This window comes from Balaenoptera borealis (genome assembly GCF_965194805.1).
Source record: "Balaenoptera borealis genome assembly, contig: HAP1_SCAFFOLD_283, whole genome shotgun sequence".
Classification (NCBI taxonomy): domain Eukaryota; kingdom Metazoa; phylum Chordata; class Mammalia; order Artiodactyla; family Balaenopteridae; genus Balaenoptera; species Balaenoptera borealis.
In genome coordinates, this window is record NW_028123893.1 from 497,662 (window position 1) to 514,736 (window position 17,075).

The window sequence follows — 17,075 nt, forward strand, 5'->3', positions numbered from 1 at the left end:
GGAAAGCTGGGCTGGGAAGGCTGATGTCTGTTCATGCACAAAAGAATATGCTAAGAAGTCAGGATCCTGGCTTCCCGCCCCTGGCTGGGAGCACTTTCCTCTCATCTTCCTGTTTTGCAGTTCTTAAAAGTCTTCTTTTTATATCTGATAAGGGGTTAATATCCAGTATATATAGAACACCTACAACGCAACAACAAGAAAACAAATAACCCAATCTTAAAAAGGGCAAAGGACTTGAATACACATTTCTCCAAAGAAGATATACAAGTGGCCAATAAGTACATGAAAAGATGCTCACCCTCACTCATCGTTAGGGAAAAGCAAATCAAAACCACAAGATATTACCTTACACCCATTAGGATGGCCACCATCAAAAAGCTAACACGTGTTGATGAGGGTGTGGAGAAGATGAAACCCTGCTCGCTGTCATGAGGATGTAAAATGGTGCAGCTGCGGTGGGGAACAGTGTGACAGTCCCTCAAAAAAATTAAAAAGTTATTGCTTAATGGGTTCAGAGTTTCAGTTTTGCAAGATGAAAAGAGTTCCGGGGATGGATGGTGCTGCTGATTGTACAACAATACGAATATACTTAATACCACTGAACCATACACTTAAAAAGGGTTACGATGGTACATTTTGTTATGTTTATTTACAACCATGAAAACTTTTAAACAGTGACTTGAAATAGTGATTTGGCTTAATAGAAAAAAAAAAAGTATCAAGAAACAAGCAACCCTCTGTAAAGACAGATAAAATAGAGGTGCTACAATAACATGACATGAAGAGAGTAAAAATACTTTAAAACAGAGTAACTTGTGCCTGGGGTACTACAACTGGCCTTAAGCTCCAGGATGAGGTAGACAAGGAAGAATTAGCACATGGTAATGAGACAGGTTGGGATCTGGGATCTGGGACCCTTTGCTGCAGGGCTTGCACCTGGACAAACGTCTCCTTGAGCAAAAAAATACAAAGAAACTATAAGGGAGTAAAAATAGCTGCGTATATGTGCAGTTGTGGCAAATTATGGACAAGAAGATACAAAAAGACCAAAAAAAAAAAACCCAACTGCCACTTCCGATGAGTTGGGAGCAAAAGTAGGGTACTGCGCATGCCCCCCTGCACACAAACCCACCTAAGGGGTGGGCAGACCACCTAAGCCCCCCCTCCAGCCCGACCCCTGGACACACCCCTACCCTCACCCCATGTAAGGAACTAGCTGGCTCCCCTCGGTGAGTGAGCAAGGGAAGCTGTTACTTGTTTTCATTCCTTTCACTCCTGCCGCCTCAGGAGCCCCAATAAAGCCTTGCCTGAGTTTCTTGTCTGGCCTCTTGTCAATTTCTATTGATTAAGGGAAGGTCAAGAACCTTGGTCAGTATCAGTAATAGAAGTTGTAGGGTATCAACACAATGGAGGTTATGCAACCACAAAAATTATACTTCAAGACTGTGTAACATCTCGGAGAAATGCTGCTGACATGATATTGAGAAAATAGCAAAATACAAAACCGAAAGGTAGAACTGAGGTGTCAAATTATGTGTGCATTTAGACAAGGACTAGAACAGAAAAGGCAAAATGAAATTAGTTACTGTGTTAGAGTAGATTTATTTTTCTACTTTAAAATGCATCTTTAAAACTGTTATAATAAGTGTATACAAAACATAAGAAGATAATAAACGAGGGTAGAATAAAACAGAATACCCAAGGTTCTCCATCTCAGAAAAGGAATTGCTCTAAAAGGTACAAGATCACCATTTCCTACAGAAGAAACACTTTTATTTTCAGTCTCAGCTACAAAGAGCAAATGGAAACTGCTGATGAGAAGAGACACCTTTTGGACCCACGGCAAAGGTTGCTTCAGGTCTCTCCAGCCAGACCACATCATGCTTTATTTTCGTTGCTCTGGTTACATTCCCCACGTGATACCTGGTCCTGGAGATCTCTGTGTTTATGACTTTTCCTACAAAGCTCCAAGTGCATGGACAGAACCTATTTCTGGGACTGTGGCAATGTCACCACTCAAGCCTCTTGCCAGATGAATGATAATTAAATATGGGGGGTGGGGGAGGGAAGGACCGGGAGTTTGGGGTTAGTAGATGCAAACTAGTATATATAGGATGGATAAACAACAAGGTCCTACTGTGTGGCACAGGGAACTATATTCAGTATCCTGTGATAAACCAAAATGGAAAGAATATGAAGAAGAATGCATATATATGTATAACTGAGTCACTTGGCTGTACAGCAGAAGTTAACACAGCACTGTAAATCAACTACACTTCAATAAGATTTTTTAAAAGGGGAGTAAATACAGCCTGTTGGTTAGACTGACTACCTGCTGATACTTTTTTACCAAATAATGTATCAAATAATGCTGCAGTGTCTGTTCTACATCACAGAGCTGTGCAGGAGAAAGCAAGCATACACAAGTTCACAGGTGCTGCAGAGGTCAGCAAGTCCAAGGTCCAGAGTTTCACATCTGGCAAGTGTCATTATACTGAGAAGCCCATAAACTGGAGAAGCAAAAGAACCTCTTAGCGTGGCTTGACTTTGATCCCACGGTTTGCTGTTCTGTGGGTCGGTCACATCCCCGGAAGCCAAACGTGTACAGACAAGAGAAGCCTGCAGGCGCTGCCAGCTCTGGGCTCCAGTGTCAGATCCCAGACACTGGGATCATAAAGGACTCCTCTGTGCCCCAAGGGAGGGCATCCAGGCTCCTGATTGGCAATAAAGTCCTCTTTTTCCATCTAGATGGGGACTTGGTGCGAAGCTTTCTATCCCTTTCCTTGTGGTGGGTTAAACATGGAACAAACACAGTGTCTTGTAAGTTTCTGAAGCTAAAGGGAAAATCCATCTTACGAATGTCCTGTGTTCCACAGGAGTGGCTGGAGAAACAGCCCCGCAGTTCCAAACACGCAGATGATCATAAACACCCACAGGAACAGCCTGTCCACCACCATGGCCACATATTTCCAGTCGTCCTGCACCTGAAAGACAAAAGTCAAGCAGCTATAAAAAAAAATCAAAACCATGGGAGATAAGCTTTGTCTCATAAGTAAGCTGCTTCCTTTTCACAGAAGATTTCCTGGCGATTTTAAAGCAAATATCCCTGTGATTCTGGTTAACCCATGTCTCCTCTGTAGCACACAGAGAACTTCCGTTTGTCTGCAGAGGGTGGGTGTGTGCGCCCCATCAGTCCTGGGACAGCGGGCTGCAGGGTGAGCAGGCTTATGTGGGCGCACAGGACCTCCCCTGACTGCAGGCAGCGCCCCAGAAGGAGCTGCTCGGAGAGCTCCACTTTTGCGTTGACTGAAAAAAAAAAAGCACAACCTAACAGTTGAGAATTATGTTTTATTCAGTGGATTTTCTGAGGAATTCAAGCCCGGGAGTCAGCCTCTCAGATCGCTCTGAGGGACTGCGCTGAAGAGCTAAGGGAAAAATCAGGGCATAGAGGGGGTTTTGCAACAAAGACCAGGTAGCTGGAACATCGAAAGATTACTGTTGCAGAGCATTTTGTAGCATTTGACGGCAACAGTAATCCTTTGATGTTCCGACCACCTGGTTTTTGTTGCAAAACCTCCTACATATCGTGGTTCCTTCCTATCCAATCTCCTGAGATAAACCATAATGGAAAAGAATACAAAAAAAAATGTATATATGTGTATAACTGAGTCACTTTGCTAGGCAGCAGAAATTAGTACAACATTGTAAATCAACTATACTTCAATTTAAAAAACGTTAAAAAAATTACTGTTAATTAAAGAAAATCAGACATCTCAAGTTAAGGAATTTAGCACTTTTCTATGTATGGGAAGATGCAAGAGTCTGGGTTCATGGAAATCATTCCTTTGATGTGCAGCTTAGCTATGTAGGGCCAGCATCCTTCTTTTCTCCACCCTGAATCCGCTCAGGGTGCACAGTTGGGGGTGACTGCAGTGGTTGATGGCTTGATGGGAGCAACATCCTTCGTTTACTGATAGGGCAGGTGACACTTCTCATCCACCCTTGTCATGGGCACCACGGGACATTCTGACTCCTTGGGAAGTCTGGGAAATGGGTTTGAGGCGGGGAGTGTAGGACGTGCGATGTGATGGGCCCCCCATCAGGCATAGGTGGCTCTCTAGAACTCGGGATCACGCTGGTCAGGGAGAGTTCATTACATCTCTCACGTCCTTCCGGTTCCCGACCTCCAAGAGCCCTACCTGGTGGTGATCAAGTCAGCGGCAACTGTCCCCTAGTTTGATGAAGGTGTCACCACAGAGGGGAGTCCTAGGCTCACCTGCCCCTGATGCACCCCTCCCCGACCTGTGTGACATGCAGCCCGTGTCCGCCTCAGCACCAATGGGTGGACTTCAGGTCTACCATGTCCCTTCATTAGGAGATAAGGATGATGGCTACTGCCATCAGGTCAGACCCAGACCCCTGGCGGCAGGAGTTTTCAGAGGCCCCCAGCTAGTCATCCTGATGGTATGGAAAATTGGCATAAAGTTCTTGAGCTCTCTCTCTCTGGAGGATGGGGAGGTCCGAGCTGCTATAGTTAGGCTCTGGGCCGCAGAAGCAGACTGTGTTGATGCTAAAAATATCCCTGAGTTTCATTCAATCAGCACCTGGATCCACGTCAAGTGGAGTAAGTGGGATTGGAGCTGCCGGAGGCTCACGCCACCTTCCTCCCAGGCTCCCAGACTGTGACCGGCCCTGCAGGCTTTCCTCCTGCCCCTCAGCCGGCTTTTCCCTCTCCCACCCTTCCTTATGCAGGGGTTCTCAGTTTAATAAACCAAGGTTGCCCTGAGTGTTTATTTTAACCAGATTTTACTTGAGTCGACATTTCTGAAGGCAGAGATTTGCTCTGAGGCTACACCTTACCCCCCCCCCCCTCCCCAGGGTAGTTCACCCATAACTGCATCATCAGAGGGCTGGCTCTTAGGGTACCACTCACTGACCCTCTTGCAAACAGAACTCGCATTGAAGATCTGACATGTCTATGCAGGGTCCCCAGGCCTGCTGCGGGTGAACAGGCTAGAAGAGCCATACATTTACCTCTGTTGTTTCATTTTGGTTCTTCATGTTTTCTGCTATGAATTGAACACTATCAATTACATCTTCAACTTCAGGTGAGGGCTCCAAATTTTCAGTCATCCATTGTAAAGGCTGATGACTTAATCTTCTCTTGCTGGTGGCGATCTCACCAGACTTACAACAGTGGCAGCATTCTTTAAGAAGTTTGGGCTCTCTGTGATGATCGAACTTGACTTTGGCAGGCCTACCAGAGAAGCCTTTGGGGTTTTTGTCGTATCTTGTCCCCTTCCTCTTGTCCAGAGGCCTCCTCATCATCAGGATCTGGGGTAACAGCCGGAGGAAGACTGCCTTCACCCACGAGGGCAGGTGTGTGTGGTCGGGGTGCGATAGTGGGTGTTCAACACAAATACCGTCACCACGATGGACAAGGTGACGAAGATCATGGTGAACAGCAGGTACTTGCCCACCAAGGGGATCACGAGAGACATGGATGGGATGGTTTCTGTGATCACCAGCAAAAACACTGTCAGGGAAAGCAGAACTGAAATGCAGAGCGTCACTTTTTCACCACAGTCAGAAGGAAGGTAGAAAACCAACACAGTTAGGAATGAAATAAAGAGACAGGGGATGATCAGATTAATGGTGTAAAACATCGGCAATCTTCTAATGTAAAAAGAATAGGTTATGTCTGTGTATATCTCTTCACAACAGTTGTATTTCATGTCATGCTTGTAGCCAGAAACATCGACAATTTCCCATTCACTGTTTTCCCAAAAATCATTCATGTCCACTTTAGAGCCAATGATTAGAAGATCAATTTCAGCTTTGTCATAGGTCCAGGAACCAAATTTCAGGGAACAATTTTGATGATCGAAAGGGAAAAAAGTGATATCCATAGGACAGGAACTCTTAAAAATAGCTGGTGGAGTCCAGGTTATCATGCCATCGTATTTAAGAAGAGCTTTTGTCTTGCCTTTGACTTGGAAGTCGCCGACAGCACTGCAATGTAAATCAGACACCATTAGTGACACCCCCTGTGCTTTGGGTCAGCCTGTACCAAAGGCAACTTTGGAAAGAGACTGGCAGTCAGATGCCCATACTTGTTGTAGAGAACAATGTCAGGCTTCCAGATCTTCTCCGCAGGAACACGAAGAGTCTCAATGCCATCATATTCCACTGGGTCCCAGCACAATTTATAATCATTCCAGATCTAAAGGGAATAGAAGTCAGTTTTTAAAAATTCTTGACTTTCTTCCAATGTTAATTCTATATTGGTTCAACCACTTTTTGAAAAATTTCTTATTTAAAGAGTTGGTTTCCTACCAAAAGTTGGAAGATTAAATCCATGGGGAACAAGGTAGCTGAGCTGATTTTGGGCAAACATAGATATTAGATAAGTATCTGTTGATTATTAATTAGCTAGCCAAGTTTATAGGCTCAGCTTCCATATTCCATGGACTGTGCTTGATCTCTAGTAGCAATCCATTGCTAATATTAAAAAGAGAATTCAAGTGTATGACGATGGGTTTGTTACAAAATCTGCATAGAAGGTTGAGACAGGAAGGAAGAACAAGATGGTCTGACTGATAAAACCAGACGGTGGGGATCTTACCCAGAGCAGGACCAAAGAGTGGGCAAGCATCTGGCTCTGGAGCTCGAGACTCAGACAAAAATAGGAGGCTTGAGAGCAGAAACCACCGAAGGACAGTCAGAGAGAACTCTGTCACTCAGTTCTGCACCATGAAGCTTGCACCCAGCCAGCCGTTACCAGATTGAACTTTGGGCTTTGGAGCTAGTTAGTATTTTATGCTCTATCATAAGGTGGAGATGCAAAGAGGGAATGCTAGTGGATTTTAACCATTGGACGTTGTTAAACTGACACACGAGTGTGACACAATTCCAAGAGAAGAACGTGTGACATAGACACGTACGTGACGTAGCCACAGATTGGTTTCCATGATCTGGTTTACTTCATCCTGCGAAGAAGAAACAATATTTTTTAGCCTCAAATGTACTTGCTAATAGAAGTGAATCTTAGAGCAAAAATTACAACTAAAAATAGCCAGTCTGAGTTATTCATGCTAACGGAGGGAAAAAAAGAAGACTGAAAAGGCAACTTATAAAAAGCCAAAAATACAATATTTCCACACTGGTCCCAACCCTGTTGACTTTGAAATGTGGCTTTATGACTGTCTTTCAAATCTGATTGAGGTTCCACTTCTGTGAAGCCTTTCTGACCACTGCAGCCTATAAAGATTTCTGATCCCATAAAAGGAAAGAAGGGAGAGAAGAGAGAGTGGGAGGGAGGGAGGGGAAGTCCTGCAAGTGGTGATGGGTATCATTGTTTTTGCCATCTTCTTCCTCAGCTGTGCCCCAGCACCCTCTAGGTTCTGAGTCCTGAGCCCCACTGCCCCTCAAGGTGTCAGCCTCAGCTCACCATGGAGTTTGCCAGCTGGAACCTGCCACTCCCCAGAGCACTGCTCCCACCCAAACCACTGCCAATTGCTTCAGTCATTCATTAACAAGTATTTATTGAGTACCTACTGTGCACTCTATAAATGCTGGGGCTACAGAAGTAATCAGGATGGAAAATATCCCTACCTACATGTGCCTAAGCTATTAGCTGGGGAGACAGAAAGTCAATAATAGATACATGGTATAATGTAAGATAGTGATAAGTCCCATGAAAGAAAATAAAGGGATTGAGTGGTGTGTGTGTGTGTGTGTGTGTGTGTGTGTGTGTGTGTGTGTCTGCACACACACGTACACAAGTCTCTTTTAGACAGGATGATCCAGGAAGGTTTGTCTGAGGAGGTGGTTTAAGCAGGTACCTAAATGACCTGCAAAGAGTCATGGGTCTCTTGAATAAAAGCGTTCCAGGATGACATCCCAAATATCATGTGTTCCTAATCAGCTACTACCTCTCAGTGGAGCAGCTACTGAAGACACATCCAGAACCTTCAGCAGTCTCACAGCGCAACACTTGGAGGCTATTGATGGTCACCCAGTGGCCGGCAGTAGGTTCCCAAAACTTACCAACCTTGTTTCCCCAGACACATGAGCACCTTCGAGAGTAAACACCTCACACTGGCTGAGGAAGCAGTGGCCAGGGCTGGACACCAGCCCACTCTGGTTTGCTGCTCTGCAGTTCTCCATGCCCCCCAGAAAACGCTACCTGGAGACCTCACCAGCTTCCTCCTTCAAAGGGATTTGTGTCAAGTCATGATAAGCCCTAGGGTTTTAAAAAGTCAACAAAAGGAGTTACATTCATGGTTTTCTGTTGGTCAGGGCAAGCAAAGAAATGGACTATTACTTATCCATGACTTTACAATTACCCAAGTCTAAGGACAGTGTCTTCTGCTCATACCTTGTGCCCAGCAGATTCAAGCAGGGGCCATGTCAGTAAATCCATTGGCTGTCAGTCAGGAATGGACTAGCTCTAGCAGTCCAGCAATGTCTCGGAGGGAACAGTCATAAGCGTCTTCCAGCGACTGCTTCCTCTCTGTCCACTAATACACTGGTTAGAGAACTAGTGCACACTGTGAACTAGAACGTTGTATTCTGAGAATTAAAATCAGTTGGCAATATCATCCCGACAGTATTCCTGTCTCCCCATCTATACTTCCACAGCCTGGTGAAGCTCCATGTGGTGTGGACCTGCTTCATGGTGGACGGACACCCTCAGAGGTGTCAGCCAAGTTTATGGGTCAGGACCAGGTCTGGAAAGTCCCATTCTCCATCCAATGCCAGACCGCACCTATGGCCATGGGAACTGCTATCAGACAGCCCAGCTGAAGGAGGCCAGAGGCCCACAGTACAACCCCACATTCCTGGGACCATCACCCTGCGTCTCCTTCTTGGGAAAGTAAATTAGTTGACACGTGGTTCAATGAAAGGATTGGAGTTACAATTTCAAATGGACTAGATTCTGGAGCAGCAGCAACAGACTCAGAGACTGAGACCAGAAAGGCCAGGCGGGCTACATTTTGAGAGCCTTCAGGTCTGTCATGTCAGATATGCCAGGCCATCAAAAACGCTGGGCAGGGGCTTTGCCCTGGCCCCATGAGGGGGACAGTGGAAATACACTTACTCTGAAGATCATCCACTCATTAAACTTTGTGGCCAAGTTCATTCTATGCAGCAGCAAACACCCTTCCATGTAGAGCTCTCTGGTGCTCTAAGGCCAAGCCTGAGGCTCAAACAGCAGCAGATGGCCTATAGTCTTCTAGAAGGGCGTTGGTAATTGTGCATCTGGGCTGTACTGCATCACAGTCACTCCCAGACCTCACCATGGCTCAGTGACAACAATGAATATGGCCCACAGGGACTTCTGGTGCCCCACATGAGGACAAGTAGACTCTAATACACCAATAAGAATTGCTATATTAATAGTGGACAAAGTAGATGCAGAGGAAAAAAATTACTAAAGACAAAGAGGGACATTACATAATGAAAGAAGGATCAGTCCACCAGGAAGACACAATGATCTTGACCATATATGCACCAAACAGCAGAGTCTCAAATTATATGGAACAAAAACTGATAGAGCTGAAAGAAGAAACAGACAAATCCCCAATTACAGTTAGAGACTTCAATATCCCTCTCTCAGAAACCAATAGAACTCAGTAAACTCAAAAGAAATCAGCAAAAATAGGGAAAATCTGAACAACATAATCAACCAACAGAATTTAATTGACATGTATAGATACTCCACTCAAAAACACCAGAATACACATTTTTTCAAGCATGCATATAATATTAACCAACACAGAGCGTATCCTTATCATAGACCATAAAACAAACCTCAACAAATTTAAAAGAATTGGAATCATAGTGTGTTTCTGACCATAATGGAATCAAACTATAAATCAATAACCAAAAGACAACAGGAAAATCTCTAAACCCATGGAAACTGAACTTCTAAATAATCCATGGGTCAAAGAGAATGTCTCAAAGGAAATTCTTTAAAACACATAGAGCTTAATGGCAACAAAAACACAATATATCAAAATATGAGGGACATAGCTAAAAAAAGTGCTGAGAAGAAAATTTATGGTTAATGCTTACATTAGAAATGAGAAAAAGTCTCAAGTCAATAACACAAGTTTCTACCTCAAGAAATTAGAACAGAAAGCACAAAATAAACCCAAAGCAAGTGCAAGAAGGAAAAATAAAGATAAAACAGAAATCAATAAAGTTGAAAAGGAAAACAATAAAGAATATCAATGAAACAAAAAGCTGATTCTTTGGGGGAAAAACAACAAAATTGATAAACCTTTAGCAAGACTGACAAAAATAAAAAGAGAGGAGACACAAATCACCAATATCAGGAATGAAACAGGAGCTATCACTACAGATCCTATAGCCATTAAAAAGTTAGATAATATCATGAGCAACTTTAATTTTATCATAAATTTGGCAACTTAAAAGAAATGAGCCCATTCCTCAAAAACCACAAACTAACTAACAAGGACCTACTGTATAGCACAGGGAAATATACTTAATATTTTGTAATAAACAATAAGGGAAAACAATCTGAAAAGTGATATAAATAGACAGTCTGAATACCCTATAGCCATTTAAGAATTGAGTTTATAATTAAAAAGCTCCTGGAAAAGAAATCTCCAGGCCCAGTAGGTTTCCCTGAAGAATTCTACCAAATATGTAAAGAAAAATCAATACCAACTTTCCACAATCTCTTCCAGAAAATAGAAGAGGAGGGTACAACTCCAAATCCTTTTTGTGAAGCTAATATTATCCTGACACAAACCCAAACAAAGACATTATGAAAAAAGAAAATTACAGATCAATATCTCTCATGAACTTAGATGCAAAAATCATTAACAAAATATTAGCAAACTGAATCCAACAATGTATAAAAAGTTATACACCATGACTAAGTGGGATGCAAGGCTGGTTCAACATTCAAAAATTAATCAATGTAATTTACCATATCAGGAAACTAAAGAAGAAAAACCATGTGATCATATCAATTGATGGAGAAAAAGCTTTTGACAAATCTCAACATCAATTCATGATTAAAAATTCTGTGAAACTAGGAATAAACGGAAATTTCCTCAACTTGATAAGAGCATCTACAAAACATATACACCTAACTTTATACCAAATGGTGAAAGACTGAATGCTTTTTCCTTAAGATTGGGAACAGGTCAAGGATGTCTGTTGTCACCACTCTTATTCAGCATAGTACTGGAAGTTCTAGCCACTGCAATGAAGCAAGAAAAAGGGGGAAAAGGCATAGACTGGAAAGGAAGAAATAAAACTATCTCTATTTGCAGATTATAAGGTTGCCTACAAAGAAAATCCCATGGAATCTATAAAAATGCTGAAACTGAGTTCAGCAAGATCTCAGGCTACAAGATCAAAACACAAAAGTCTTAAAATTCTATATACTAACAATGAGCATGGAGAAACCAAAATTAAAAGCATAATACTATTTTCAGTCACCCCCAGATAAAACAAAATACTTACGTATACACAGAACAATACAATGGGATCTGTATACTGAAAATCACAAGATCCTGAAGGAAGAAGAGCTAAATAAATGGAGAAACATCCCGCATTCACGGACTGGAAGACTCAACAGAGTAAAGACGTCACTTCTCCCCAGACTGACCTGCAGGTTTAATGCAGTTCCTACCAAAGTCAGGGCAAGGCTTTTTGTGGACATAGGCAGCTTATTCTAGGCATAGGCCTCAGAATAGCTAAGACAACCTTGACAAAGAAGAACAAAGTGGCAGGAATCACTGTAGCCAATATTAAGTCTTACTCTATAGCTACAGTCATCAAGATAGTGCAGTGTTGGTGTAGGGAGAGTCACACTGATCAATGAAACAGCATAGAGGACCTAGAAATAGGCCCACACAAATATGTTCAACTGATTTTTCACAAAGGTGCAAAACCAATTCAGTGGGAAAAGGATTGCCTTTTCAACAAATAGTGCTGGAGCAACTGGACACCCACAGGTCTAAAAAACAAAAATCTAGGCCTCATATCTTACATAAAAATTAACTCAAAATGGATCATAGTATTAAACATAAGACATAAATAAAACTTTTAGAAAAACATAGGAGAAAACCTCTAGGATCTGGGATAAGGCAAAGAATTACTAGGCTTGATGCCAAAAGCACGAAATAGAAAAGGAAAAATTGATAAATTGGACTGCAACAAAATTAAAAACTTCATGTGAAAACCCATGTGAAGAGGAAGAAAAGATAAGCTACAAACTGGGATAAAATATTTGCAAACCACAAAACTGGCAAAGCACTTGTATCTAGAATATAGCCAGAACTCTCAACACTAAATAGTAAAAACAAACAATCCAATTAGAAAATAGGCTTAAGGACGTGAGCAAACATTTCACCTTAGAGGATATGCAGATTGCAAATAAGCACATGAAAAGAGGTTTTATATCAATAATCATTAGGGAAATGCAAATTAAAACCACAATGAGATATCGTTTCATACCTAATATAACTCAAATAAAAAACAGTGACAATACCAAATACTGGCAAAGCTGTAGATAAACTGGATCACTCACATATTGCTGGTAGGAATGTAAAAGGGTACAGCCATTCTGGAAAGCATTTTGGCAGTTTCTTTTAAAACTAATACGCAACTATCACATGACCCAGGAATTGCACCCCTGGGCATTTATCCCAGAGAAATAACGATTAATGTTCACCCAAAAACCTGTACACAAATGTTCATAGCAGCTTTATTTGTAAAAGACCAAAACTGGAATCAGCCAAAATGTTCTTCAACCAGTGAAAGGTCAAAGTGTGCTCCATCAATACCATGGCATACTACTCACAATAAGAAGAAATGACTCACCAAACTTATTGCGGCAACCACTGCATGATGTATGTAAGTCAAATCACTATTCTGCACACCTTACTTATACGTGTTGTATGTCAAATATATCTCAATAAAACTGGAAGAAAAAAAAGAAGAAATGAACTACTGATACAAGCAACAACTTGGATGAATCTCTAAAGAATTATGCTGAATGGAAAAGCCAGTCCACAAGGTTACATACTGTGTGATTCCATTTATGTATAGTTTTCTTGAAAGGACAAAATTTTAGAAATGAAAGACACAGTAGTTGTTGCCATTGGTCAAAGAAAGTATACAAGGGCTCTATTATTTCTTACTGCAAGTGAATCTATGATTATTTCAATAAATAACATTTCAATTTAAAAACTACATTTCTCAAGACTCTCTTGCAGCTAGGGGTGGTCAATGAGCTAGGAAGCAGAAGCTGTCAGTAGGACTTCTAATAAAACTCCTTAAGGAAGTCACAGATGTCTGGTATGTGCCCCTTTCTCTCTTCCTCCTGCTTCTTGCCAAGAATGTGAATATGATGAGTGAAAATCAGCAGTTATCCTGGACCACAAGGCAACACTGAGGGAAGAAATCACATGCTAAGGATGGTGACATAGAAAGATAGAAGGAACCTTGGTCCCTGTCACAGTTTATGCTTTTAGCATCATAGCTCATGTGATTAACATCCTCAGGAGTTGTGCAGTGCACAACCTGGGCAACCAAACACCGTGATGCAACCCCTACCACAAAGCCACCTGGTATTAACCTGGGCTGTTAACCTTTAGATTTCTATTACATAAGAAAGAAATAAACTTGTTTTATATAAGCTGAGAGAGCATGTGTGTGTTTTTCAATCTCTGATAGCAGCCAAATGCAAATACCAAAATCTGTATTCAGCAATCCTCCACCCACCATCTTCAGAACAATGTCCTGAAAGGGTGTATAGATCATGGATTTGAAGTGATGCTGCATCACAAACTTTAGGGGAAACTCAGTCCAGTTCTCCATTCATAACAGCCCAATTCATACCAAGTGTGGCTTCCAGCCTGGTAGGAGACCAGTAACCAGTGCCAAGCTATTTGAGGGGAGAGGGGAGGCAGGATTAGAATAGGTACTAAATAAATGTTTATTAAAGGAAGGAGTGGGCCCATCTAAGTGAGATAAAACATCTGGCTTACTTTTTTTTAAAATCAGTATTTATCAGCATATACACACTTCCAGCTTGGGCCAGAAGCTAGAGGACCAGGTCAGGGTCAGCCCAGTCTGCTGGGAAGCACGGACCAGAGAAACACGGTGAGCCCGGACTTCATATCCATAACTGAGGTCTTCCTCCAGGTGCACCTGGAGCCACCACTGTTTCTCCAGGCAAAGCTGAGAGGAAGGAGGCCCCACCGGCCCCCGTCCAGGGCCTGGGCTGCTCCCTCGGTCTGTGCACCATTGTCTCAGAGATGCTCCTGATGTCCCTTACCCCTTACGTCCTGAGCCTGCCTATTCCTGGAATTTGGTCCGAGTCCAGTGCCTCAGGCCAGCCTGTGCCCTGCCATGCCTTGGAGCCCAGAACCCTGACCTCTGTTAGGGTATCAGGTCCCACACCTCCTCTCCCAGCATCTAGGGTGTGAAGATTATTTAAAAGAAAGAACTCTAGTCCTCCTTGCCCCTTAAACAGGGTAGCAATAAATTAAACTAAAACCTCCAAATTCCCATCAGTTTTTCAGGGCTGGATGGAACCCTGTGTGAAACAAGGTGAATTTTCTCTTTCTTCTATAACAAAGGAGACTTAAAGCAATTCTTCTTATACAGAGTCAGAAGAGCATGAGCTTTGGGGTTGAACAGTGCTGATTGAACCCCAGTGCCACCATCTGTAATTGTCTGACGTTGGGAAAGTTTCTTACCTGAGATTTCCTTTCCCCAGCTGTAAAATGCAGATGACAGCCACTAAGTGTGGACACTGGTGCATAGTAGGTGCACAATGAAGTTAGTTCCCTTTGTATTCCCCCTTCGCCTCTTTGTTTCATAAACTGGTTCTGAGAGCATTTCCAGAAAAACATCGCCTTAAGGGGAATGATGACAGCAACCCTGGGGACAGTGGATCCCTCCCAACGGGCCGGCTTTGAAGGGCAGCACTCTGTAGATTTTTGTCTGTTTGTGTTCAAAAATCCCTTTATTTACCCAGTGCAGTGAGTGGGAATTGCTTGGACCCCTCAGAGTTGGGGCCTCTGAGGCCTCGTGGTACCCCCCCTGCACTTACCACGTTGGCCAGCTGCGTGATGGCCACTTCAAAATGCACAGTGACCGGGTCGGAAACGTTTTCCACGGGCCTGATGAACTGGTTATAACGAGCAAACAGTTTGTGAAAGAGCCTCTCCTCGGACGCACAGCCTGCACATCCTGTGGCACCATACAGAGAGAGGGGTTAGAGAAGCAGAAAGGATGCCAGCTGGTGGGGAGGTTCCAGGGGCTTCCATCCCGGGAAGGCGGGTGTGGGACACCAGCTTCCCCCAGCACCACTGCACCTGCCCCTCCTGGCCAGGCTGCTCACCTTCACCACGGAGATGAAAAGAGTAATACCGGCATCTCAGGACTAGTGCGCTAGCAAACAAAATGATGTTGGTAAGAGCACTTCTAAAGTCTATGGCAGCACAGTGTAAATGATAGATAGACACAGGCTTGACATGTTCAGTTATGTCACTGAACAGAACTCACCGTCTTACTGATCCGGTGATTAAAGAAAAGTCCTGCCCTTTCTTGTCAAAATACTGATCTGACTGGTCTCTTGTTTCTACAACCAGCAGGGTGTGTAGCTGGGGAACCTTCTTCAATCAAACTTAAATAACTAGTAATTTCATTAAGGTCTTAAGCCCTCCTCCTTTTTAAAATCAACTTTGAATTTCAATTCTTGGAGATGTGTGAGAGTGCAAAGTTTCTAAGGAAAATTTACTTAAAATATTTTTTATAGAATCCCCCAAGTTCTTAAACAATAGCACTTTTAGTCATTAAATTTTAGACAATAATGTAATGCATATCTCTTTGTATTTTCCCAAGAATGCATTAAATATAGGTTACTTGCCTTCATTTGACATAATTCATCTCATTAAGGCCCCCTCTATATTTTTCCTTATAGTATTCAAATTTGATACCTGAAATACTATTCTATAAATTTCCCAAAGGGATTTATACCCTGAAAGAAAAAAAATTTAAGGGGCTGAACAACTCATTAGGCAAAAATAAAGGAAAGGATAGCTGTTATATTACTAAATAAAAAGTGTTGTTTGACAGATGCATTTGGAAACACTGAGATTTCAGCAGAAAAGAACAATTTTAGATGTAAAACATCATTGTCTGCCATCATAATTAATAAAGATAGAAATATTTCTACATAAAACAGATAATTAAAAAATCCTCCTGTTACCCATTTTCCTCCTTTGAGGTTTTTCTTTTCCTTTGAGACATTTCAGATAAACCCTCCTTGAGTCTTGACAAGCAAGTCCCTGCAAAGATGACAGCACGTGGAAATGTGGCTTTGTGGACATGGACAGAGCAGCAGCTGTCCGTTTCTAAGCCTCAACTTTGAAAATGAATGATCTTACTCTTAGGACACATTTCCCAAAATGAAGATGATTACCTACAAAATGGGAGGGTTCATAGACTGAGGAATAGTATCAGCTAATAAACCACAGTTTTGAAAAAATATTAAATACAGGTAAAGAAGTTGAATACATCCATAGCGGAGATGGATAGAAAACTGTACCATTGTTATTTTTGCCTATTTTTCATCGGGAAAATAAAATAAAACATGGTTTACAATGTTTCCTTGTCCTCCCCACCCCATCCCCCTGAAATCTCGTTTTACATGTTAAGCCGACCAACTAAAAATGAATAGATTAATTAGCAGCTATAAGAGGAGTAATTCCTGTGCCGACACTCTACATATTTATCCATAGCATATCTCATCTCTGCTCAGCCAAGCACAACTAGAAAAGGAGGAAAATAAAACTGGGAAATACATGTAGCTAAAAAGGGAATATGAGAACAAGCAGAAATAAAACCTACCTCTGAAGCAAAGTGTGAATACATACCACCAGAGACACAGCCCAAAGCAAAGGAATCCCTGACCCTCGTGGGGCAGCATGTTTAAAACACACTCTGATTTCTTTTTCTAGTCAAAGGATTGTGGAAAACAAAGAGCTATCAGGCAGCCACTCACACCGGACCTTTAA

The 17,075-nt window shown here is 42.3% G+C and overlaps 1 protein-coding gene and 1 long non-coding RNA gene across 2 annotated transcripts in view; one reads left to right on the top strand and one right to left on the bottom strand.

The window, feature by feature from the left end:
• Positions 1 to 17,075, top strand: part of LOC309621327 — a 270,404-nt gene that overhangs the window by 145,664 nt on the left and 107,665 nt on the right. The window lies entirely within an intron of this gene.
• Positions 1,815 to 17,040, bottom strand: LOC309621333 (neuronal acetylcholine receptor subunit alpha-6-like). The gene is given in 7 exon segments (XM_082408869.1): positions 1,815 to 2,984; positions 5,035 to 5,378; positions 5,381 to 6,012; positions 6,114 to 6,223; positions 6,945 to 6,989; positions 15,107 to 15,246; positions 16,909 to 17,040. Coding segments are annotated over 7 exon segments (1,482 nt in total). The 5' UTR covers positions 16,988 to 17,040; the 3' UTR covers positions 1,815 to 2,852.